Below are 26,026 nucleotides of genomic sequence, written 5' to 3'. Positions count from 1 at the left end.
TGCTCCCATTCCTCCCCACACCCACCCATTGTTTGCCAAGTCTGCCTCTATAAAACCACCGTTTAGAGGCCATTTTTCCCCGCAAAGCTTGGTTTGGCCTTTTTCGGGGACTGTGGTTGTTGTTGCTTTTTTTTGGTCCCCTTTTTAAGCAATGTTTTACGGCCGGATGCCCTTCCTGCCGCCAACCCTGTTTGTCGCCTTTTTACGACACACAGGGAATTACCAGTGAACTGGTACTCAATTTGCCGACCTCGGAAGGATGACGGGCTGAGTCAACCCCCCCTGGCGTTAATTCAGCGATCGACCGGGATTCGAACCCAGGATCCTTGGATCCTAAGCTGGCACCCTAGCCGCTAGCCCAACACCAGGCCTCTATCTTGGCCTTAAACTCTGCTGTTGGTGTCCCATCCTCCCTCTATCTACTTTTGCTGTTATGTTCTGTGCTGATCCGTTCAGTATACTATTGCTAGCTCTTCCACGAGCCTCGACTATGTATACAAAAACGCGAGGTGTTGTGATATTAACTGCAGCCACAATCTTGTTGGTATGGGCCTTCAGATTATGAAAGCTTTTTATTCCCTCAGCAATTCTGTGAATGATAATTATTTTTCTTATTCATTTTCCCTTTGAAGGAATTCGGCCACAATCAGCATGGGCCATTGATCCCTTTGGCCACACATCCACCATGGCTTACCTGCTGCATGGTTCCGGGCTCAATCACATGCTTATTCAGCGTGTTCACTATGCCATCAAGAAACGGTTTTCTGCAAATAGAAGTCTTGAGTTTCTTTGGCGACAGAGCTGGGGTGAGTATGACGTGATTGCAAGGTTGTGTTGGATGAGATCATGCTGGCTACCAGGAAACGAAAGAGCATCAGGTGGTGGGGGTTGGAGGATGCTGGCAGAAATAAGAGCATTGGCATGGTGCTGCCCGGTTCCATGGCTATGGGGGAATAGTGCTGCCTTTATATTTTGTCCCGCAGAATGCACTTGACCAGGCTTTTAAATTTCACCCTATTTGAAGATATTGTTGCTGGTCCAGGTTTGATTGTTTACCATGAGGGGAACTTCTTGGACTCCTTCCGAACTCAGGCCCTGGGGCCACCAGCCACGAATAACTCTGCAGGACGTGTTTGTGCTGTTTTGTCCTTTGGGTCCTTTGGGTCCTTGACATCTTATGTGTCTTTTGGGTCCTCTGGGTATTTTGGTTCTCGGGGGGTTTTTGGTTATTGGGGTATTTTGAGTCCTTGTGGTATTTTGGGTCATTGGGGTATTTTGGGTACTCTGGGTCTTTTTGGGTCTTTAAGTGTGTTCGGGTTCTAAAGGAACTTGGGGGTCTTAAACGGTATTCATGGTTCAAAGGGTCTGAGGGGTCTTAAATGGCCTGAGGCTTATAAAGGATCTAAAGGGTCTGCAGGGTCTCTTCAGGGTTCCTCATCTTACCCTCCCACACCCCTCCCCTGTATCCGATGCTCCCCCTCCCTCTTCCTTAATGGTATGAACCTCAAACATCCGGGGCCTTCACTCAAACTTCATTGATCTCTCCATACAGGCTGCTTTTGACAAACCAGACTTGATCTGCTCAACAGAAACTTTCCTCCTTCACGATGCCTTTGATTCCTTAATATCTCCCCTGGTTACTCCCTCCTCCATCCATGTGTGTTGTAAGAGGCGACTAAGAGGGTTGGCGTCAGGAAGGGCTTGTTGTTGGCGCCAGAAAAACATTGCCTCAAAAAGAGAACCATGACAATTACAACTACATATGGGTACGGTACAGCCCGAAGTGGAGATCGGTTTCTGAGGTTTGGGACATAGAATGTAGGGACAATGACAGGGAGATCAGGAGAAGTGGTGGAAGTATTGGTCAGAAGAAGAGTGGACATATGTTGTGTGCAAGAGACGAGATGGAAGGGAAATGGTGTGAGAATGGTGAAGGGTAGGCAGGGACAGAAATACAAGTCTGTGTGGCAAGGGTGCCCGGAGGGCGTGAATGGTGTTGGTGTTCTGTTTTCTGAGGAGTTTGTAGACAGTGTGGTGAGTGTGACGAGAGTGAGTGATAGGTTGATGATGGTGAAAATGATGATTGGAAAGCTCTTGGTGAACGTCATCTCGGGATATGCTGCGCAGGTTGGTCGGAGCGATGAAGAGAAGGACAAGTTCTGGTGTGCAATAGAGAAGCTGATGGAAACGTGAAAGATGAGGAAGTTGTTGTGGTAGGAGGAGACCTAAATGGACATGTGGGAAGGAGTATAGGTGGCTATGAGGGAGTTCGTGGGGGTTACGGATATGGTGTGAGGAATGGAGAAGGTGAAAGGATTTTGGACTTTGCGGATGGAGCTGGTTTGTTGATTTGTAATAGTCAGTTCCAGAAAGAGGATAATAAGCTTGTTACATACACGTCAGTTGGGTCAACGACAACCGTTGACTACCTGATGGTGCGTAGGCGAGATAGGGGGCACCTCCGGGACACAAAGGTGATCCCGGGGGAGGAGGCTGTTTCACAGCACCACTTGGTTGTCTGCGACATAAGGGTGAAAGGTGCGAGGAGAGCTCGGCGGGTGAAGTACCAACCGAGAATGAAGGTGTGGAGGTTGAAAGAGGTGACAGTAAGGGATGCATTAAATGAGAGGCTGAGTAGGGTGGAGGATGATGTGGTTGAGCTTGAAAGTGGTTGGATGTCAATGAAAGATAGTCTGTTGGGAGGCGTTGGTGATGTATGTGGATGGACAAAAGGACCACCGAGGCACTCGGAAACATGGTGGTGGGATGATGAAGTTGGAAAGAGGATTGACGAGAAGAGGAAGAAGTTCAAGGAGTGGCAGAAGGCGAAGGGTATGGGAGCAGAAAAAGCAGAGCATGAAAGTTATAAGGCAGCCAAGAAGGCTGCAAAAAAAAGAGGTAGCAAAGGCGCAGGAGTCATGTAGGAAAATGTTCGGAGAACGCTTGGATTCGGAAGAGGGTCAGAGAGCGGTATTCGGGATTGCAAAGCAGATAGCGAAAGAGAGGTGTGATGTGATGGGGGTGAGTTGCTTGGAGGATGAAGTGGGACAAATCGTTGTGGAGCCAGATGGAATTAAAGGAAGATGGAAAAGATATATGGAAATGCTGTTGAATACAGAGAATGAATGGGATGGCAACATAGAGAGTAACCCAGTTTTAGGACTGGCAGAGAAGATAACTGAGAAGGAAGTTGAGGAAGCGATAAAAGCAATGAAGAGTAGAAAAGCGGGAGGGCCGACGGGAGTTGTGGGAGATATGTTGAAGGCAGCAGGAATTTGGGGTGTGACGAGAATGACAGAGATCTGTAATCTGGTGGTGAAAGAAGGCCGCATTCCAGTGGATTGGGAACTGAGTACCCTCATCCCTCCATACAAGGGGAAAGGTGACTCTCTGGAGTGTGGCTCGTACCGAGTGATAAAGTTATTGGAGAATGGAATGAAGGTATTGGAAAGGGTGTTGGAGAGGAGGATAAGGAAGAAGGTGAAGATCAATGAAATGCAGTTTGGATTTATGCCAGGAAGAGGAACGACAGACGCGCTTTTTATTGTGAGGCAGCTGCAGGGGAAGTACATGGAGAAGAGGAAGAAGTTGTTTCTTGGGTTTGTTGATCTGGAGAAAGCATTCGATAGGGTTCCAAGTGAAGTATTGACATGGGCATTGAGGAAGTTAGGAGTGGAGGAATGGTTGGTCAGAGTCGTGATGGCAATGTACAAAAGAGCGTGCACAGATGCAAGGACGAAGGACGGGAACAGTGGTGAGTTTGAGGTGAAGGTGGGAGTGCATCAGGGGTCGGTACTAAGTCCACTACTATTTGTAGCTGTGATGGAGGTGCTGGCTCAGAACGTAAAGGAGGGTTTACCGTGGGAGTTGTTGTATGCAGATGATCTGGGGTTGATTGCGGAAAGTATGGATGGACTGAAGGAAAAGATGAACAAGTGGAAGGAATGTATGGAGACAAAAGGTCTGAAGGTGAATATCGGAAAGACGAAGGTGATGGCAAGTGGTAAAGCATGTGGTGAGGTGGAAAGAACTGGGAAGTGGCCATGGGCTGTGTGCCGGAAGGGTGTCGGAGTGAACTCCATTCAATGTACAATGTGCGCTGAGTGGGTTCATCAAAAATGTAGTGGTCTGAGAGGGTCATTAACCAGTGTGGCAGCTACATTCAAATGTAAGGTGTGCACAAAGGGAGCTGTAGATGGAGGAAATGTTGAGTTGGATATTGGAGACGGCGTGAAGCTGGAAGATGTGAAAACATTTTGCTACCTCGGAGACATGCTGAATGGAGAGGGTGGATCAGACTCGGCAATGGTTGCTGGAGTGAGATGTGCATGGAAGAAGTTTCGGGAACTGAGTGGCATGCTGATGAGGAGGGGAGTGTCGTTGAAGCTGAAGGGAAAGGTGTGTGCTGCATGTGTGAGAAGTGTTATGATTTATGGGAGCGAGACATGTGTCATGAATGCAGAGCAGCAACGAAGGATGGAAAGGGTGAAATGCGAATGGTTCGATGGATGTGCGGAGTATCGTTGAGAGAGGAAGACAAATGATGAATTGCGAAAGATGATGGGAATAGAGCCTGTGATTGATGCTGTGAAGAGGAACAGGTTGAGATGGTTTGGTCATGTGTTGAGGAAGGATGAAAGTGACTGGTTGAGAAGAGTGATGGAAATGAATTTAGAAGGAAGTAGAGGACGGGGAAGACCGAGAAAGACTTGGCTAAAGATGGTGGAAGAAGAAATGCGGGCAACGGGGTTAACAAGGAGAGATGCAGAAAATAGGGCAAAATGGAGAAGATTGTCATGGGGACCGCAAGGCTAACCCCCGCTCTATCAGGGAAAATGGCCTTAAAATGCATGTTGTTGTTGTTGTTACTCCCTCCTCCGGTATGATAGACCTGAGCCTCGTCCTGGTTGTGGGGTTTCACTGTACATAAAAAACCTTTTCTCACTCTCCATGTACTGTTCTTTCATTGCCCAAACCCCAGGAGTGCCTCTGGCTATAGCTTCCTCTCTGCTCCCACCTTTTGTTCGTATGTGTGTTGTATAGTCCACCAAATAGTGATGACTCCATTTACAACTCGCTGTCTGCAAACGTGGACCAACTTCTATCCACTCATCCCAACTCTCTCTTCCTCATATGTGGCGACTTCAAATGCAGGGGTCCCAGCCCTCCTATTTTTCCTATTTATTCCTACTTTTTAATAGGATCCTATAAATCTCCTATTTTTTGGTGGAAATTCCTATTTTTCCTATTTTGTAACCCTCAATGTTCCAAAATTTAAATTGATATATTAATTAGTAGAATTTCTGTATCTAAGCGTCAGAACAGACATTCCTATACCAATCGTCAGCCATGGAATGCTTTCTGGGTCCATAATCGCAAGACAAATTTCCAAAACGACTTTAAGCTCAAATCCCCGAAGAACATATGTCTCTTTGTCTTTTTCTCGAAAACCGTTTGTTCGATCGATTTCACAAGTGGTGAGTGCATTTTTGAGGACTCAACAAAGTGCAGTGTTGAGGAAAAATTGAGTATGCAGTGATGACGTCACAAATAAATACTGTACGAAGTGGAGGTATGTCGTTTACACCATGGTGTAAAGTACGTGTTGTTATTGATCTCGACTGGAAATGATATGTATATCTTATGTATATTATGTTATTGTTATTTTTGACTTTGTCCTAATATTAAGTATATCCTTCCAAACAATTGTTTTACCTTTATGATTCGTGCTTCATGCTATTCAGTAACAGAATTATAAAAGATAAAATGAGATGAAAATAATATAAATATGTTTATCACGCATTTCTCTTGGATTATCTCATATACTTTGTGAAGAATGACTGAATGATACCTTGACCATTATCATTGTCCTTTGTCTTATTTCAAAAGTTCAGCTGAGCTCAATTTTTAAGGTTTGTACTTTACTTAGAGTAACAAAACCAACTGTGAACTTTGCGGTTATTCAGTTATTACTAACAACCTTTCCCTAAAGATTCTACCTGAAATTGAACTTTTCTACTAATTTGCTAAACATTGACATTTGATACTACATGTTTAACTCAATCTTTCGCTTATTACAATGAGATTGTATTTTGCCTAAAACTAATAGTATTTGGCAAAGAACTAATTCAATCGACAATTCACACATTTCATCATTTAATTGCAGATAATAAAGAAGGACCACGACACAAAATAGGGATTACAACTTAATTCTGTATACTTTCGTGTGGTAGTTGCATATTCAGCTTTTAACAAAATTACAGTAGAATTAAAATTTACATACGCAATGCTGCACAATAGGTAATGCAAGCAATGTAGGACAATAAAAAAACAAACAAACAAAAAACAATAAAGACTGTTAAAGTCTTGTTGTTTCATAATCTTCTGAAGATAGTACAACAACAATACCAAAGATACATAATTGAATTGTCATCGCTTAGCTTGAACTCAGATTAGTGTTCAAGCTATTCAGCAGTGGAGAAAATGCAATTATCGGGTGGTAAACATGTTAGGACATGTTATTTATCATCTTTCTTGTTTCAGGTATAATCTGCAGACCGGTAAGAAATTTGTTGATTTGCCTTTAAATTACTTTGTTTGTTCTCATTATTTTACTAACTTATGTTTCAGTTTTGAAAAAAAAAACTGTTTGGTTCACAGTTCTTTCCACTTCATGCGTTAACAGGTTAGGATTTTCTATGCTAATTCATTTAATCTTATCTCATATTTGTTTTCTTTTTGACAGGTATACTCCCAGCAGTATAATGCCTGGTGGGAGAACTAAATTTAACCCAGAGTGGTTGAAAAGTGGACATGGATGTAGGCTTTCTGACTGGTGTCAGCCTAGCAAGTCCTCAGTGTTCTCAGCTTACTGCTCGTTGTGCCATTCGGAAGTGAGGTGTGACAATCAGGGTGTGAAACAACTGACACAACATGCCCAAAACAAAGGGCACCTGAAGCGTGCGAAGGAACTGCTGGGTGGGTCACAGACGTTGCTGACATTCGTTCAACCATCAACTTCATCTGCTTCAGCATCAGGGTCAGCTTCTACAGATGAGCCAAGTCGTGCAGCTTTAGTCTGTATGTCCAAAAAAGACGCTATTACAAAAGCAGAACTTCTATGGACATTGAAAGTTGTTTGTTCGAATCTGAGCTACTCTTCCTGTGACGGTTTGAAGGATCTTCTGCAGGCAATGTTTCCTGGTGTTATCCCGGATGGTTTCTCAATGAGCTCATCGAAAGTTTCATATCTCATTAGCGAAGCCACAGGTCCTTATTTTCAGGACATGATAGTCACTGATGTTAAGAATTCAGCTTCTGGCTTCAGCCTCATGTATGATGAAACCACCAATAAACAGAACTTGAAGCAACTAGAAATCCGTGTACGGTATTGGTCTGATGCCGAGGAACAGATATTAGTATTTCACCTCAAAACTTACCTCATGGGTCATGCAACTGGAGAAGATTTGTCCAGGAAAATAATCTCTGCCTTGGATGAATCGAAACTGCAGCTTCAGGATATTATCATGCTCGGCAGTGATGGGCCTAATGTGAGCACCACTGTGTGGAGACAGATTGACAAAGCCATTCTCGACAACAGGGGCCCTGGTCTCCTTGATGTAGGGACATGTACTCTCCATACAGTACACAATGCTTTTGCCAAAGGACTTGCAGAGTACTGTGGAAACCTAACTGAGCTTGCAGTGGACATTTTCTACTGGTTCAAAGGCTCTGCTGCTAGATCTGTTGATTTTCAAGACATTCAGCATAAATTGGGTGCTGTTCCAAAAAAGCCTTTGAAGCATGTCGAGTGCAGGTGGTTGACACTGGGACCTGCAGTGGAGCGGCTGATAGAGATCTGGGAATCTCTCAAAGAGTATTTCTTGGTATTTCTTCCAAAGCAGCAGCCAAAGGACATGTTTAAACCCAGGTACAAAAGAATCAAAACAGAACTACAGCGACCGGAAATAAAAGCTCAACTGCATTTCCTGAAGTTCTTGGCAGCAACATTTGCAGAGTTCCTCACCTTCTTCCAGTCAGAGCAACCACTTGTGCACATTCTATATGACAAACTCCATGACCTGCTCAAAAAACTGATCAGAAGAATTATGAAGACTCCTTCAGTTGATGCTGTGAAAGACATCTCAAACCTTGATGTTTCCATTGTTGCAAACCAGCTGGAGAATGAATCCATGGGTGTGGGAGAGGATACCCGACGGTGTATCGCTAAGTTGAAAGTCTCTGAGAGGGAAAGGATGTATCTTGGGATGAGGAAGTGCTACCAGGCAGCCATAGTACACCTACAAAAGAAGCTTCCATTGACAAACAAAATCCTGAAGAATGCCAGATGTCTGCAGCCACAAAACAGGACTGCTGCATGGTCTCTTGAATCAGCCAAGAGCCTGTCCAGACAGCTGAAGAGGAATATTGACAGTGACAGCATTGCAGATGAATGGAAGGTGTACCAAGAGGAAGCCATTCCTACTGACTGGTCCCAGGAAACACAGGAGAATGAAGAAGAAGTCTGCATGAAGAGAGTGGACAGTTACTGGGGAAAAGTGTTGGCTTTAAAAGGCTGTACGGGAAACTGTAAATTCCCCCAAGTGAGACAAATGATAAGGATTGTCCTTGCACTGTCTCACGGAAACAGTGACGTGGAACGCGCGTTCTCAATCAGTGGGAAAAGTGTCACCAAGGAGAGAGTTAGTCTGAGCGAGGCATCAATCAATGGTCTCCGTGCAACAATGGATGGCATGAGATTGTATGGTGACCGGCCCGAAATGGTCCCAGTCACAAAGGGACTCCTCTCGTTAGGACGTTCTGCTCACATGCACTATATGCAGAGACTTGAAGAAGAACGAAAAGCCAAGGAAGATGAACAGAAAGCCAGGGAGAAAACCAGGCAAGAGAAAGAAGAAAGAGAGAGAACAGCTAAGATTGCTGTAGAGAAGGCAGCGGAGCTGTCTCGTAAGAGCGAGGACTTGAAGAAAACAGAGAAATCTCTGGCAGCAAAAGAGTCATCTCAGCAGATGTCACTGACTGTTAGAAACAGTCTGCTTGATCAAGCAAATAAAAAGCTTAAGGTGGCGCTTAAGAAAGGTGACATGACTGAAATTGCAGTAGCTCAGGCCATGCTTGAGTCTGCTCAGAAAAAGATTCAAGAGACACAGACTCGTATGGTGGAAACCAGGGAGGCGCAGAGAAAAGTGGAGAAGAAAAAGCAGACTTTGATAGAGTCCATGGTGGCTGCCAAAAAGAAGAAGTCATAGTTTTTGTTGTCGATGTTAAGACGGGTGGGCCCAAGTTAATTGGGGGTGTGTCCATGCCCATACATGTACATGTATTTGCATAAATCTTGCAGCAATAAAGCTACCGATGTTGTTCCAATGCTGAAATCTGTGCTATTACTTCCTAGTTTTTTCCTATTAAACTCCTATTTTTTGTGATCAGAATTCCTATTTTTCCTATTATTTTGTCAATCAAAGTGGCTGGGACCCCTGCAAATGTCATCATGCCAGCTGGCTGGGTGTGGGTCTCTCTCTCACCAGCCATGGCATCTCAGCAAAGGACTTCTGCGACTCATTGGGACTGACACTATCTGTCAATTTTCCGACCCGGATCTCAGTCAACGGAGCATCTCCTCTTCTAGACTCGGTTATGACTAACTTCGTTGCTCTTCTTCTTCTGCTCCAATCGGTTCATCTGATCATTTGCTTGTAAAAATGGACATTTCTCTGGCCATTCTCAGAGAGCCTCCTCAGCGTTGACAAGTCTGGCATTTCACTCAGGCCGACTGGCACGGTCTTCAATCAGCCATAAAACATCTGGACTGGTCTCCTATCTCTACTTCCTCTGACGTCAACTCATCCTGGGAATTCTTCCAAAGTAAACTGCTCTCTCTCACACACAGATTTATCCCATCTCCTCTTCAGTTGTCATTCCCTTCCTCTCATCCATGGTACACTGAATCTTGTGGTGAGGCAGTTCCCCTGAAACAACTTTCCTTCACCTCATGGAAGGCTAATCCAACTGAAGGCAATCTCAGTTCCTTCTACAAAGCTCGGAACAAGTGTGTGTCTACCCTCAGGAGAGTAGGAAACAATATCTCTCTAATCTCAAGACTGAACTCTCAAACCTGTCTCCCTCCTCCAAATCCTGGTGGCGTCTGGTCAAATCTGTTTCTCGTGTTTGTTCCCCCTCCATTCCCTTCCTTACCTCAAACGGCGACACAGCTGACTCCTCTGTGTTTGCCTCAAAATCTTGTGTCCCAAACCCATCGCTCTCTGTACCTATTACGGCCTGCAGCACACCAAACCAAGCATGTGAGCAAACAGGCTTTATTTATGGGTTGTAACAATCAGAAATATATTCATATTCATAAAGATGGAGGAAACAAACAAAGAAGGAAGAAGAAAAGGGAAAACCCGATTAGGCCAGCACGAGGGTGAAGGATTAGGCAACCATGAAGCTGGAGGTTGCTGCTCGTGTAAAGCGCTGGGCCGACCTGATGGAACCACTTGGAATCCGGCCAGTCTCATTGGAGGACCTGCAGTCCAATGATCCGGAAGATGTCAGAAGAGAGGAGACCCAGACGCTGAGTAGGTGGTTGGCACCCGTATCCTCCAGTATCAAGCTCAAGGCAAGTTTGGGGATCCGAACTTGAGGAGCCGCAACAAGAGTTCGAGCAAATATAGCATTCAATTCAGCATTCCCCCCCCCCCCCCCTCCCCAGTAGCCCACAATCTCGACCTCACAGTCGTCCCTAATTCGGGCCCAACCTTAGGCCCTGTTGGAGCTATTGTTGTTGCTTCAAAGTTTGAATAAATCCAATGTCCAAATAATTTACTCGATTATTCAGATTTATTGTCCCCCGTCGCACAGCGGAGCGAAAGGGGGACTATGGTTTTCCCCTCCGTCCGTGTGTCCGTCCGTCCGTCCGTCCGTCCGTGCGTGCGTGCGTGCGTAAGCGAAGGACCGCATTCGAATTTGGTGTGTGGGTGCAACCCACGTCAAAATCCAAGATGGCCGCCGCCATGTATGTCTGATGCCCTGTATGTCTGAACCTTGTGAGCTGAATATCTTGAAAAATAAGCGAAGTACCAACTTCTAATCTGGTGTGTGGGTGTATCTAGGCACAAGGAAGAAAGCTATTGAAAATTGGGTCGACACGTCAAAATCCAAGATGGCCGCCGCCATGTATGTCTGAACCTTGTGAGCTGAATATCTTGAAAAATAAGCGAAGTACCAACTTCTAATCTGGTGTGTGGGTGTATCTCGGCATAAGGAAGAACGCTATTGAAAATTGGGTCGCCACGTCAAAATCCAAGATGGCCGCCTCCATGTATGTCTGAACATTGTGAGCGAAATATCATATCATAGCATGTTTTCTGCGTCTTCCACTTTGTCAACTCACATCACTTCCGCTATGGGGGATCGAGGCGTAACGCTTGTTATTTGGGCAGACTCAGGAATATCAAGTAAATACGTTCATATAACAGCATGCACTTGCTTCAGAGATACAACGAAAAGTACACAGCACAAACGTGTTCAGTGAATCTGCTCCAGAGGCAGATTCAACGCGATGATTTTATAGGATTCACAATCAGACTGAATAATGAGGTGTCCGTTCAATGGCGCCACTACTGTATCTGGTTATTGTCTCACCGTAAGCCAAGGAAGAACAAGCAAGGAGATAAGAATATGGTTTGGTGATGCAGGAATTTGCCTGCGTCTGATAAATGTATTCGGTCACATCTTTCAAAGATGTAGTATTTCCATCCAAACCTTGTTCTCCTTTCAGCCCATTATTCGGCGAATTCATAGTGTAAGGTGAATACTTCACCATCATTGAATATATGCACGTTTAGAGAATTATAATAAGAGTTCTGATGATTGAAGCATCATTCTGGAAGATGTCATTATGTTTTAAGTATTAATTTGGGATTCAGCAGGAGATAACTCTCCGACACTGTACAAAGAGAAAGAGAGTCATCTTGATGGCTGGAAGCGACCTTCCACAGCCCCAATGTAAGCCCCAGTGCAGGCCCCACAGTAGGCCCCAATGTCGGCCCCATAGTAGGCCCCAAGGCAGGTCCCACAGTAGGCCCCAATGCAGACCCTAATATAGCCCGCAAGGTAGAAATACGGCAGCAAGTTCTATCAAACACCATCTTCAGGTAGAGATGCCGCAGCAAGAGTTTGATCCAGCACAAACTTCAGGGAGAGATACTGCTGCTTGAAACTCGTCAACATGCAAAAGGCACTCAGTAATGAGCCCTCTTCAAAATGGCCACCCTCTCTCTTCAGCATAAACTTCCTGGCTCTTTTCCTGGCCCCACGGCCAATCATAGGCTTTATAACCGTGGGCTGAACCTCTTGGCCTAATTGGGGGGGTGGGGGGGAGCGGAATTGGAAGAAGCAGCATCAGAGAGAAAAGAAAAGTCAGACCGTAACACCTCCCCCCCTTAAAGAAGAAAACTTTATACCCCAAACAAAGTTTTATTTTACAAAGGCAGGTGCACACCTTTACAAAGGCAGGTTAGTCTCAACACAGCATAAAATGGTGCAGTAACCAAACAGCCATGTCTCGTTGTGACATTTGCAGGCATCAGGGCTAATTCGCATGTACATCACAGTCACTTAAGCTCGAGAGAGAGAGCATCTGCAATGACTTTATCTCTACTCGAAATATGTGCAATTTTCAATGGGTGCGATTGTACCAAAATCCCCTATCGGAAAAGGCGTTGATTCGTCATTTTGAACTTCTCCAGAAAAACTGTATTGTGGTCAGTGTGGAATTGTGGTCAGTATAATAATAATAATAAATCTTTATTGTCCCATATTCAGGGAAATTATTCTTTGGTGACATCGTAAGTTGACCATCATTAAAACATAAAACACAAAGGGAATAAGAAAACAATATAAAAAGATATAAAATATAAAATGAATATAAAATATGGAAGATTGACTAAACAGCAAAATAGCTAGGAATTTGAATTTAGCATTTGAATTGCACATGGTACAAATGACTTTTTGAAAATGTTCCTCTTCATCCTCCTTACACGAAAGCGTCTCCCTGATGGCAGTTTTTCAAAAAGTCCGTTCAAGAAATGACTTTCATCGGTACACTTCATTTCATTTTCATTGGACTCCAGACTGGTTGAAGGCCCACCTACAGCTTTAAATGCCAGTGTAATGACCTTTCTCAATGGTGACTTATTCCGCACATTTGGACTTCCGTTTCCGGTTTTGCTGGCGAGGGTTCGTTTATTCTCAGCTCTCCATGCTATCCATCGAAATCGAAGTTAAGTAATTGTTCCCATTTGTATTTTCGTAATAACTATTTATTTTATGGTGTATATATTGTCTCCCGACGAAGATTTTCGGTGCAAATCTTTCATACCTGTATTGAAAATCGTGTTAATTCGGGTCGTGTTTTGAGGCCTTGTAGTTGTACAGTGAACACTGTACAACCTTGAGGCTTTGTTTTTCTCTCAGCGGTCCGTGTTTTTGTGATCCAATAACTTTCGTTCTCTGTTTTCCCAATCTTTTCACCCCATAGCCCTCTTCCTTGTGTAAATCACAACTCAAAAAAATCCAAAAAAAAAAAACATTTCCTTCTCTGTTCTCATTCGTTTATTCATTCTTATTCGTTCGTTCGTTCGTTCTTCGACCACGTGTTTCTCCCCCATTTCCCCAGATAGATTGTCAAATTTCAACTCGTTATTTTATCGTCCATGCATTATTGTTTTGATTATAGTTACTTTTGGTTTGAATTTCCTGTAACTTGTAATTATTTAATCGTGTTCTGCTCCTCGTGTGCGGCCTTGTAGTTGTACCCCCGTCGGTGTTTGTTATCTTAATCGTGTTTTGCTTGGCTCTTAGTTTTTTCCCTTCTACCCCGAACATAATACTCTGTCTAACGTTCTAAATCCCCACCTCCCTCCCCCCCCCCCCCCACCCCCAAAAACCAAACAAACAAAAAAAAAACCAAAAACATTTATTTTCCTTTCTCCACGTGTACTGTTGACTCATCCTGTATTTTCTGTCCAGGTGTGCTGTTCGCCCCGCCCCCATTAACTCCTTGCCATCCACCGTTTGCCCTTCACGTGACTCGTGGTGGTCCCTCTCGGCTCTCCCCCCGTTGGTATTTTTGTGCACATAAGATTGTTCACGGTTCTGTTTAAATATTATTTAAAAAATGTATAACCTTTCCCCTTCAGTGTTTTACTCAGTGGTATTTTACAACACGCTGTTTTTCTTCCTATTTAAAAGGCTTTTCTCAATTTCCTCTCCAACTCATTCCACCTCAATAAAAAGAAATTCAATATCTTATACGTCTCCCTCACTACATGGTCTAAATTCACATTCATTCCATCCCTCCTCCATCATTCTGAACCGGATTGCTAACTTGAAAATCACAACAAACCCAATTTGTTTTCAATGTTCGTCTTTCATTAATCATCCACTTTCTAAACTCCCCTCTTGCCCCTCCCATCCAAATCCCTCCCCTTGCACCTACACTCCTAAACTCCCCCCTTGCCCTGCCACTCCTAAACTCCCCCCTCACTCCTCCCCTTCAAAACTCCCCCCCAACCCCTCCCATTCAAATCTCCCCCCATACCATTCCTCTCCAATTCTCCCTCCTCCCCCCTCCTCCTCAAAGCTGCCTCCTCCCCACTTCGTCTCCCTTCTATCTCATACCTCCACCCCCCCCAACCTTCTTCTTTCCTCTGCCCCCCCTCAAACAACCCCTCTCTGTGCCTCATCCCTTCACCTTCAAACCTTTCATCCTCCTCATCCTTCCCTTTCTTGGAACTCTTCTGCAATCGCTGACACACTAACAACTGCTCTCCCTACCTCCCCCTCTCATCCTTCATCTTACCCTACTCCTCCCCTCCCCTGTCCTGTACCCGATGCTCCCCCTCTCTCTTCATTAACGGTATGGACCTCAAACATCCGGGGCCTTCGCTCAAACCTGACTGATCTCTCCATACAGGTTGCTTCTGACAATCCAGACTTGATCTGCTTAACAGAGACTTTCCTCCTTCAAGATGTCTCTGATTCCTTAATATCTCTTCCTGGTTACTCCCTCCTCCGGTATGATAGACCTGAGCCTCGGCCTGGTGGTGGGGTGGCTATCTTTATCAAAAACTCTCTTCCTCACTCTCCTTGCACTGCCCTCTCTCCTCCTCACCCCCAGGAGTACCTCTGGCTACGGCTTCCTCTCCGCTCCCACCTTTTGTTCATATGTGTTCTGTACCGTCCCCCCCAAACAGTGATGACTCCATCTACATTTCACTGTCTGACAACATGGACCAACTTCTATCCACTCATCCCAACTCTCTCTTCCTCATATGTGGTGACTTCAATTGTCATCTTGCCACCTGGTTGGGTGTGGGTTCCTCTCTCACCAGTCATGGCACCTCAGCAAAGGACTTCTGTGACTCACTGGGATTGACACAATCTGTCAATTTCCCGACCCGGATCTCAGCCAATGGAGTATCTTCTCTTCTAGACTTGGTTATGACTAACTTCCCTGCTAATGTCTGCTGCTCTTCTTCTGCTCCAATCGGTTCTTCTGATCATGTGCTTGTCAAAGTGGACATCTCTCTGGCCATTCTCAGAGAGCCTCCTCAGCGTCGCCGAGTCTGGCATTTCACTCAGGCCGACTGGGACGGTCTTCAAGCAGCCATCAATCGTCTGGATTGGTCTCCCATCTCCACTGCCTCTGACATCAATTCTTCCTGGGAATTCTTCCAAAGCAAACTGATCTCTCTCATGCACAGATTTATCCCATCTCGCCTTCAGTTGTCTTACCCTTCCTCCCGTCCATGGTACACTGAATCTTGTGGTGAGGCAGTTGCCCTGAAACAACTTGCCTTTGCCTCTTGGAAGGCTAATCCAACTGAAGGAAATCTCAGTTCCTTCCACCAAGCTCGGAACAAGTGTGTGTCTACCCTCAGGAGTGCCAGGAAGCACTATCTCTCCTCACTCAAGAATGAACTCTCAAACCTGTCTCCTTCCTCCAAATCCTGGTGGCGTCTGGTCAAATCCGTTTCTGGTGTTTGTTCCCCCTCCATCCCCTCCCTTACCTCAAATGGCCACACAGTTGACATCGCACGTGACAAAGCCGAATGCCTCAACTCTGTGTTTGCCTCAAAATCCTTAGTCCCAAACCCATCTCTCTCTGTTCCCACCTTTCCCAGTCGAACCAAACTGCTCCTGGACTCTGTGACCTTCTCTCCTGACAAGGTGGAGGAGTTTTTGTCAAACCTCGACTCTGATTCTGCAACTGGACCAGATGGCATCAGCCCACGGGTCCTAAAATCCTGCTCTGCCGCTCTATCTCACCCTCTCTCTGTTCTTTTCACCCTATCCTTTGCTCAAGGTCATCTGCCAGCATCCTGGAAATCAGCAAACATTACCACTTTACACAAAAAAGGTGCAAAAACAGATCCTTGCAACTACAGACCAATCAGCCTGCTCCCAATTATCAGCAAAGTCATGGAATCCATCATTGCTTCGGATATGAAATCTTTCCTCTTCTCCAATGGCTTGATCTCTGATCATCAATTTGGTTTCAGACCAGGTCACTCTACTCTGGACATGCTGCTTCTGCTGTCTCAACAATGGATGGAGGTCCTCAATGCCAAACAGGAAATCAGAGCTGTCTCCCTTGACATATCACGTGCCTTCGATACGGTCTGGCACCCAGCTCTGCTCACCAAACTCTCCTCCTATGGTATCCATGGAAATCTCCATGCATGGCTTGCGGACTTCCGCTCTGGTCGTAGTCAACGTGTGGCCCTGAATGGATTTCTCTCATCTCCCCTTCCCGTTCAGGCTGGAGTTCCCCAAGGCAGTGTGCTGGGCCCTGTGCTTTTTCTGGTCTTTATCAATGATCTCTCCGACTCTCTGGAAAATCCTCTGTATCTCTTTGCTGATGACTCCACTCTCTGCCGCTCCATTCCTCTTCCCTCAGATCGGCAGTCTGCAGCCTCCTCACTCTCTGAAGACCTGGACAAAATCACAGACTGGTCAAACATGTGGAACATGTCTTTCAATCCTGACAAATCTCACACTCTTACTATGTCTCTCCGAAAAGATCGACTGGACAACCCTCCCATCTACTTTCTCAACAATCCTCTCCAAGAAGTTCTGTCGCTCAAGCTTTTGGGTCTCACCATCTGCCATGATCTTTCTTGGGAAAACCACATTTCCAAGCTGGCCTCCAAAGCCAGTCGCCGACTGGGCATCCTCCGTCGTGCGAAGTCCTTCCTAGGCACACCTGAGCTCCTCACCACATACAAGGCTTTCATCCGCAGCTCAATGGAATACTGTTCTCCCCTATGGGCTGGTGCTCCTGCCTCACACCTGGCTCGGCTTCACGCTGTTGAATCCAAAGCTTTCAGAATCATTGGAATCTCCCGCGATGAAGCTATCTCTGATGGCCTTTCACTCACTCACCGCAGGCAGGTAGGTGGTCTTTCTGTCTTCTACCGACTCCTCTCCGGCCTTGCTCCCCCAGCTCTCTCTGTGCTCTGTCCCCCAAATATTCCTACAGGTCGCACAAGATCTGCCAGCCACCCTCTGATGGTTAAACTGCCGAAATCTCGGCTCTCTGCTCACCTTCACTCTTTCATTCCTCTTTTCTCCCGCCTCTGGAACAAACTCCCACACTCACTTCAATCACACTCCTCCCTCCAGGTCTTCAAAACAGCTGTTCACCACCATCTCTTATCTTCCCCCATCCAAAACCTTGATCTTTCCTACCCCCACTAATTCACCCCAGATCCACCTTGTTTGAAATTCCAACTTCTTTCCTGGAAGTCTTGGCAGTGTCCATATGTTTTATACCTCTCCCACCCCCCCCCCCCTTCCCATGCCTCCCCCCCAAAGCCCTCTCCCTCCCACAGTTCTCTCGATGTCTCCATGTCTCTAGGTCCCTGCTCTCAAATGTTGTGTTTGTGTCCTTCCCCCTCTCTCCCCATCTTGTCTACCGCTCCCGATGTTATTTGTTTTGTGTGTCTGTTTGTCTTTCTGTGTGATTAATGTTCGCTCTTTCACGAGCCTCGATCTTGTATACAAAAAAAATAAAAAAATAAAAAATTAAGATAACTGCACCAGGAAATCAAATTAAATGACTAAACACTGATCAGTAAGGAATTTGTCAACATCCGCATCACACGTGAGCCAACACCAAATGAATTCAACTTCCTGAGAAGATACAATCTTTGCATCGATTTATTGTACACAGCATCAGTATTTTCATCAAAAGTTAACTAATCAATAAAGGTGCCCAGTTATTTATATTTGTTAGCAATTTCCACCTTATCACCATTTACGGTTACAGGCTCATGATTGTGACCTTTCCGAAAGTCAAAAATCATCTCTTTTGTTTTACACACATTCAGAGTAAGACAAAAGTCCCCACACCACTTATTCAATATCTCAATCTCACCGAGGTAAAGATACAAAGGATGATTGATCAGAAAGACAGCCAACAATGGCGATATCGTCTGCATACTTAAGAAAGTTACAAACTTCTTTAAGAGCCACGCATCCATTGGTGTACAAACTAAACAGTAGAGGTGACAATACACAGCCTTGTGGAGCACCAGTATTCAAGATTGATAACTTTGATAAGCTACCATTCACCCTCACCTGCTGAGGACGGTCTCGTAAAAAACTTTCCACCCAAAGTATGATATGGGGGTTCAGGCACAGGTCACTCAACACTTTCAGAAGGGTAAATGGTTGCATAGTGTTAAAGGCTGACGATAAATCAACAAATAACACAAGGACATGGCTTCCATTCTGGTCAAGGTGACTTGTGATTAGATGAAGTAAACTGAGCCAGGTATCTTCAACACCTCGTCTTGCTTTGTGTGCAAATTGTAAAGGATCCAGTTTAGGAGTTGCATCTGATGTTATAAACTTCACCATCAATTTCTCTATACATTTACACAAGATGGAGGTAGGGGCAACAGGTCTATAATCATTGAGCTGCCTTGGGTGGACCTTTTTTGGCACAGGAATAATGATGGACTTTTTCCAACAAATAGCAACAGTATGAGTAGCGAAAAGTAACTGAAACAATCTAGTAAAAATATTACCAAGTTCTAAACAGAACTCTTTCAGAATACAAGACTTAATGCCATCTGGACCACAAGCCTTCCTTTTACTCAACGCCCTAAAACACCTCACGGCATCAGGGTCTCAAATTACAGGTATGGGACACGCTCGTGTATCTAGATCCTCACAGAGAGCTTCACATTTTACTCGGTTTTCTGGAACATCAAATCTCACGTAAAAGTCACTCAATTCATCCACAAATTTGGAATCTGGAATATTAGTGGGCAATGTACCATCCTTGAGCCTCTCATTCATTCCCATCATATGCCTGAGTCCCCTCCAAGCGTTACGAGCATCACCATCGTGTTGTTCTTCAATCTTATCCTTGTACGACCGTTTACACTTGCCGATGACAGAGCACAATTCTTTCTTCGCCACCCTGAGGGCAGAGTCATCCTTCTTCAGGAATGTACGCTTCTTCATCAAAGTGTTCTTCACTTCAGCGGTAACCCAAGGTTTGTTATTGGGAAACATGTGAATGGTTCTCTCTGTGGTCACGAGGTCCTCACAGAACTTTACATAAACTGTGATCGTCTCAGTAAATTAATCAGGAGTCGAAAGGGTCGCACACACAAACCGCCATCTTTGGCCTTGCCCGATGACGCGACTCTATCGGCCCTGATCATCTTGAATCCATCGAAGGACATGTCACACCCTTCACCAAGCCATGTCTCGGTGAAACACACAACAGATGAGGTCCGATAGTACCAGTCGAACCTCAGGAGGGCATCCAGTTCATCAGTTTTGTTCTTTATCGAGCAAGAGTTCATCAAAGTCAAAACAGGAAGCGGTACCTTGTGGTGTCTGCGTTTAAGCCAATGATGAAAACCTCCACGAGAACCTCGTTTTTTCTTTTCCTTAATTCTGAAAACACCATTCAATGCCAAGTTCACAACTCTCTGCGTAGCCCCACCAACACCATTGAAACGCAGGTTCAGCAAGGCCTCACCAGTATACGTGATGACGCCATCTTGGAAAGAACGTCCGTGAAGTGAAGAACAGATACCAGCCAACGTGTAGTAGCAGTAAAACCCAAAGCCATTTCAACAGCTGCGGAGGCCGTGAATCTCCATCTTCCATTTACCAACAAAAATGCACTCATGGAAAGCAAAGTGGCGACGAAACAACAGAAGAGTAAACGGTGTCACGCGGGTCAGCTCCAGTGCAGCGTCCCTAAATACAGCGACATCTCTTGAGCCATTGGTTACATATATTTCAAAATGTTGAAGAGCCAAAATCAGACTCAAGGCCTCTTTCTCAATAGTAGAATAAGCATTTTGATGTTTGTTCAACTTTTTGGAGAAGTAACTTACTAGCTTTTCAATGCCAGACTCATCATCCTGAAAGAGTACCACTCTTACACCAACATATATTTTAAAAAGTCCGCTCGCAGCCTCGATGCGACTCACGGCTGTATCTCTCATGGCAGTCTACTCTCATTCCAATCTCCTCCTCTCTTCTCTTCCGGTTTCTTTGCCGCATTTTCCTTTTTCCTTCACAAACATTTATTTTTACCTCATACTAAAGCCATCTCCATTTCACACAAAAATCTGAACAACAATATTACCTGAAACTAAAAAATATCCTAGACGAATCCGTAACACTTGGCCTTGATGAGGACTACATCTATCTATAATTCCAGTAATCTCTGTGTGTCTGTGTGTGTGTGTGTGTGTGTGTGTGTGTGTGTGTGTGTGTGTGTGTGTGTGTGTGTGTGTGTGTGTTTGTCTGTGACCGCTGTTTCTCGACAACTACCGGTCCGATATACTTGAAACTTTCCAGGTATATTGCTGGGGACCTGAGGATGTGCCTTTTCAAGGTTTCATATTAATCGGAGAAGTAGTTACCGAGCTATGGCGATTTAGCCGTTCGCCGTTCGCTTTGGCTTTGCGAATGGACCAAACCATTTCATGTAAATAGAGGGGGGGGGGGGGGGGGTTCTGTGGTCGTTACTGCCACGTGGTTTCAAAGTTTTTTTTTGTTGTTGTTTGCACGCATGTTTTTTTGCACCCACGTACGGGCACGCCCTAGTTAATAATAATAATAATAATAATACATTTATTTTATATAGCGCTTTTCAAGAAGCCCAAAGACGCTTTGACAGAGTACAAAAAACAAGTGCAAAAAGACAAATAAATAGGTAAATAATCAAAGCAAAAGGAAGGAGAAGAGATAGTCGGGGGTTAAATGCTGTGTGTTAAATGTTAAATGCAGTGTTGAACAGGTAGGTCTTGAGTGATGTTTTGAATGTGGTGAGTGAGGAGGAGTCTCTGATGGTGTGAGGTAGTGAGTTCCAGAGGGTGGGAGCAGCGATGGAGAAGGCCCTGTCCCCCCAGGATCAGAATTTGGCCTGGATGAGGACGGGGGGGGGTGGGGGGGGGGGGTCAGGAAGTTGGCGCCAGCAGAGCGGAGGTTGCGGGTGGGAGTGTGTCTGGAGAGGAGGTCAGTCAGGTAGGATGGGGCCAGGTTATGGAGGGCTTTGTAGGTCAAGAGGAGGATTTTGTACTGGATTCTCTGGGGGATGGGGAGCCAGTGAAGCTTATAAAGGACGGGGGTGATGTGGTCACGGGTCCGCGAATGGGTGAGTAGACGGGCAGTGGAGTTCTGAATGTATTGGAGTTTATTGATGATTATTGAGGGTGAACCATAGAGGAAGCTGTTGCAGTAGTCCAGACGGGAGGTGATGAAGGCATGGATGAGGGTTTCTGCAGCCGTGGAGGAGAGGGATGGACGGAGACGGGCGGTGTTTTTCAGGTGAAAGAAGGCTGTCTTTGTGATTTGTTTAGTGTATTTGTCGAAGGAGAGGGTTTGATCAAAGATGATGCCAAGATTCCGGATGTGAGGGGAGGTGGATACTGGGAAACCGTCAATGTTGAGGGCGAAGTTATGGGTGGATTTGGTGAGCGTTTTTGGGTCAATGATGATTATTTCACATTTATCATAGTTAAGTTTGAGGAAGTTGATTTGAAGCCAGGATTTTATTTCAGTGATGCAGTTTGTCAGGATAGAGTGGGTGGCGGTGGAGATTGACTTGGTGGAGATGAAAAGCTGGATGTCATCGGCGAAGCAGTGGAATTGGAGACCATGACGGCGGATTAAGTGACCAAGGGGGGACAGGTACAGGATGAAGAGGAGGGGGCCGAGAACTGAACCTTGGGGGACACCTTGGGGGAGGGGAGCAGTGGGGGATTTGCAGTTATTGATGGAGATGAACTGGCGTCTATCAGAGAGGTAAGATTTGATCCAAGAGAGGGCAGTGCCGGTAATGTTAAAGGTGGTTTCAAGTCGGGTGAGGAGGATGGTGTGATTGATGGTGTCAATGGCGGCGTTGAGGTTGCCGGCGTCGGAGGAGTGGAGAAGGTCGTTGGTGATTTTGAGGAGAGCAGTTTCAGTACTGTGGTTGGAGCGGAATCCGGATTGGAATGTTTCATACAGGTTATTGGCAGAGAGGTGATGTTTGAGTTGAGTGGCTACAGCGCGTTCCAAAACTTTTGACATTAAGGGTAGGTTGGAGATGGGTCTGAAGTTGTTTAGGGTGTCAGGGATTAGTCCAGGTTTTTTCAGAATGGGGGTAACAGCAGCAATTTTGAGGGATGGTGGGACGATGCCTGTAGACAGGGAGGAGTTTATTGTTGCCGTGATAAGTGGAGAGAGAGCAGGAAGGGAGGCCTTGACAAAGCTGGAGGGGATGGGGTCCAGAGTGCAGGTGGCAGTTTTAATTCCTATGAGGAGTTCAGAGAGGTCAGTTGGGGAGACTGGGGAGAATTGAGACAGGGGTTGGCAGGATAAGGGGGGCAGGTGGTTTGAGGGGGAGCAGGTGCGGTGGTGGTTAAGCTGTTGTAGATGTTGTCAATTTTGCTTTGGAAGAATGAAAGGAAGGAGATGCAGTTGTCTACTGTGAATGACTGGGTGGTGGTGTCCAGGGGGCTGAGGAGTTTGTTTATTGTAGAGAAGAGTGTTTTTGGGTTTCCGGAGCCAGAGTGGATAATTTGAGAGTAGTAGGCGGAGTGGGCGTGGGAGAGGGCATCTTTGTAGTGCTGCAGGTGGTCCTTGTCGGCTTGGGAGTGAATTGTGAGACCTGTTTTATTGCGGAGTCTTTCAAGTTGGCGAGCACGAGTTTTCATCAGGCGGAGTTCAGGGGTAAACCAGGGAGCAGAATGGGTGAAAGAAACTGTTTTGGTTTTTATAGGCGCAAGCTGGTCGAGGCAGAAGGAGAGAGTGTGGTTGTCGTAGTCAGTGAGGTCAGAAGGGGTGTGGAGGTCAACGTAGGGAGAAGTGGACATTTTTTCAAAGAGGGTGGATGAGAATGAGGTAGGTGAAAGAGAGTTTAGCTTACGGAAGTTGATAATGCGATAATGCCTTGGTGCTGGGGTGGGGATGTTGATGGTCATAGTGATGGCTAAGTGGTCAGAGAGGGTGTGGTCGGAGCTAGAGAGATGGTGCAAAATTAGTCCGGTAGAGCAGACAAGGTCGAGAATGTGACCACGGTTATGGGTAGGAAAGTTGACATGTTGAGTGAGGTTAAAGCAGGTGAGTAAATCAGTGAAGTCAGTGGAGTCCATGTGGATATTGAAATCACTGAGGAGGAGGATTGAGGGGGAGAAGGAACAGAGCTGGGTCAGAAAGTAAGAGAAGTCAGACAGGAATGATGGGTGTGGTTTGGGAGGGCGGTTGACGACTGCCATGACTGACTGTGTGTGACCAGAGAGTTTAAAAGCCAGGTGTTCAAATGATGGAGCAGATGAGATGGAGATGAGGCTGGTCTTGATATCCTGTCGGTGAATTACGGCAATTCCACCACCTCGGCCCTCCGAGCATTGTTTATTGATGTATGAATATCCATTGGGTGTAGTGAGGTTGAGTGAGAAGTAGTCCAGAGGTTGTTGCCAGGTTTCAGTGAGACAGAGAAAGTCCAGTTTATTGTCCAGAATGTAGTCGTTCAGGATGTGGCTTTTGTTGTTGAGGGACCGGGTATTGAACAGAGTGAGCTTCATGTTGCTTTGTACGGTGGGGATGAACTCGGGTGATTTTGCCAGGGTTTGCAGACAGGAGGCGCGATCGTGTGCGTTGCTGTGATGACGTAGTCGATGAGTGGGAGTGCGCTGAGCTGACCAGAGTACGGGAATGGAGTGACCTGTTTGTAAGTAAACAAACTTGCGACCGGAGCCTCTATGAATGTATCTGGGTCGTCGCAGGAGTCCGTGGTATTTGATTGCAGATGCATGATGGGGTGGAGTGAGTGTTGAGCAGAAGAAGCCTTGCGGCGGAGTACCTTAGAGCCATGCCAGGCAGGAGCGAAGGGGACGAGGACGAGGCCTAGGCCGAGGAGGACGAGCAGGCCTTGCCAGTGCGGGACGTGCAGGACGTGAAGGGCAAGGACGTGCAGGCCGGGCTCAACGACCGCAGCGGCAAACCAAGACAGCAAAGGCCGCAGCGGCAAACGACCGCAGCCGCAAACGAAGACAGCAAAGGCCGCAGCGGCAAACGACCGCAGCCGCAAACCAAGACAGCAAAGGCCGCAGCGGCAAACGACCGCAGCCGCAAACCAAGACAGCAAAGGCCGCAGCGGCAAACCAGGCGTCTTGCTCACCCCGGCCTCGTGGTGTTCCAGCGGCAAACAGCCCTCGTCCAGGCGCAACCGCAGCCGCAAACAAGACAGCAAAGGGTAGGAGAGGCGTAAGACGCCCCGGGAGCGGCCCTGAGGCAACGGTGGAAGAGCCGGGCAGGCAAAGCCGGGAGCAGAGCCGGGACCGAGCAGAGAGCAGACCCAACGGCCAAAAAGACGCCACGACCACCAGAAAAGCAGACTATATACAATGACCCAGTCGGAGAAGTGGCGAACAAATAACGCCAGCGTCCTCTCGCAGACCGGACCGGAAGTCCAAACTCTTAACATTAGTGCAATAAAACTGCGCCACGGGGTCAAAAAATTGCAACAGAATTGCCGTTTTCACAATGCATTTCCATAAGGTCCTCGTATGAACGTACTAAAGGTCGAGAAAGATCCAGCTGGGGGAAATATGAGGAAATTTGTTTTTTCAAAATGGCCGCCAAAATTGACTAAATTATGGTAAAATGCTATAAAAACAGAAGATTCTGTTGCAAAAATAGATAGCAGTGTGATGTTTTATATGTCAGATCATGTGTCTAGACTTGTACTTTGCTTTATGTATTCACTTATTTAATATGTGTGACTTTGGTTTTTAAAATGGCTGGAATTTCCAAATAGGAAGCAATCGTAAATTGGTCATGATTATAGTCTTTTCAGATTAACTGCAGACAAACATAGTCCGTGCCTGGAGCCTTCTACATAAGTAAATAATTTTACCCAACATGCAAATTCTTAAAATTTCAGGTCGATCGCATGAAAATTGATTATTTTATCTGACGCGGACCTTTGACCTTTTGAAAAAATATATTAATTTGCCTTCTCCATATTCTCATAATAAAGCTTTGGTGAAAATTTGATGACAAAACTCAAATGGTAAAGGTTACAGCCCTGACGCCGACACTGCACACGGACACACACGGGGAGATACGCACGCACGCACGCACGCACACATGCACGCACACGCACACGGACACACACGGACACACACACACACACGGACATACACACACACGGACACACACACACACACACACACACACACGGACATACACACACACGGGACACACACACGAATACACACAAACACACATGAACACACACACACACCCAGCATTCAAAGACATATTTATAGCTATAGGAAGTTACAAGGGGCAGCAATTTGACATCTCTCCCTGAGCGGCATTTTTGTTTCCATACGCCACTGCTCCACTGTACTTGCGATCTGTTTGTAAAATTCCCTCCAGATGATGGACACAGATTGCGCATATTTTTGAATAT

General features: G+C 45.9%; 1 protein-coding gene across 1 annotated transcript in view; it reads left to right on the top strand.

The window, feature by feature from the left end:
- MAN2A2 (mannosidase alpha class 2A member 2) overlaps nt 1-26,026 on the top strand; it is a 421,122-nt gene that overhangs the window by 146,119 nt on the left and 248,977 nt on the right. Inside the window, exon 6 of the mRNA XM_068108861.2 lies at nt 633-806. Within this exon, the coding sequence (XP_067964962.2) occupies nt 633-806 (174 nt within the window). The remainder of the gene's footprint in view (nt 1-632; nt 807-26,026) is intronic.

The sequence above is a fragment of the Myxine glutinosa genome, chromosome 2, assembly GCF_964187855.1.
Source record: "Myxine glutinosa chromosome 2, kmMyxGlut1.1, whole genome shotgun sequence".
NCBI classification, from domain to species: Eukaryota; Metazoa; Chordata; class Myxini; order Myxiniformes; family Myxinidae; genus Myxine; species Myxine glutinosa.
The sequence above is the reverse complement of the archived record's forward strand: the minus strand, read 5'-3'. Positions and strand labels throughout refer to the sequence as shown.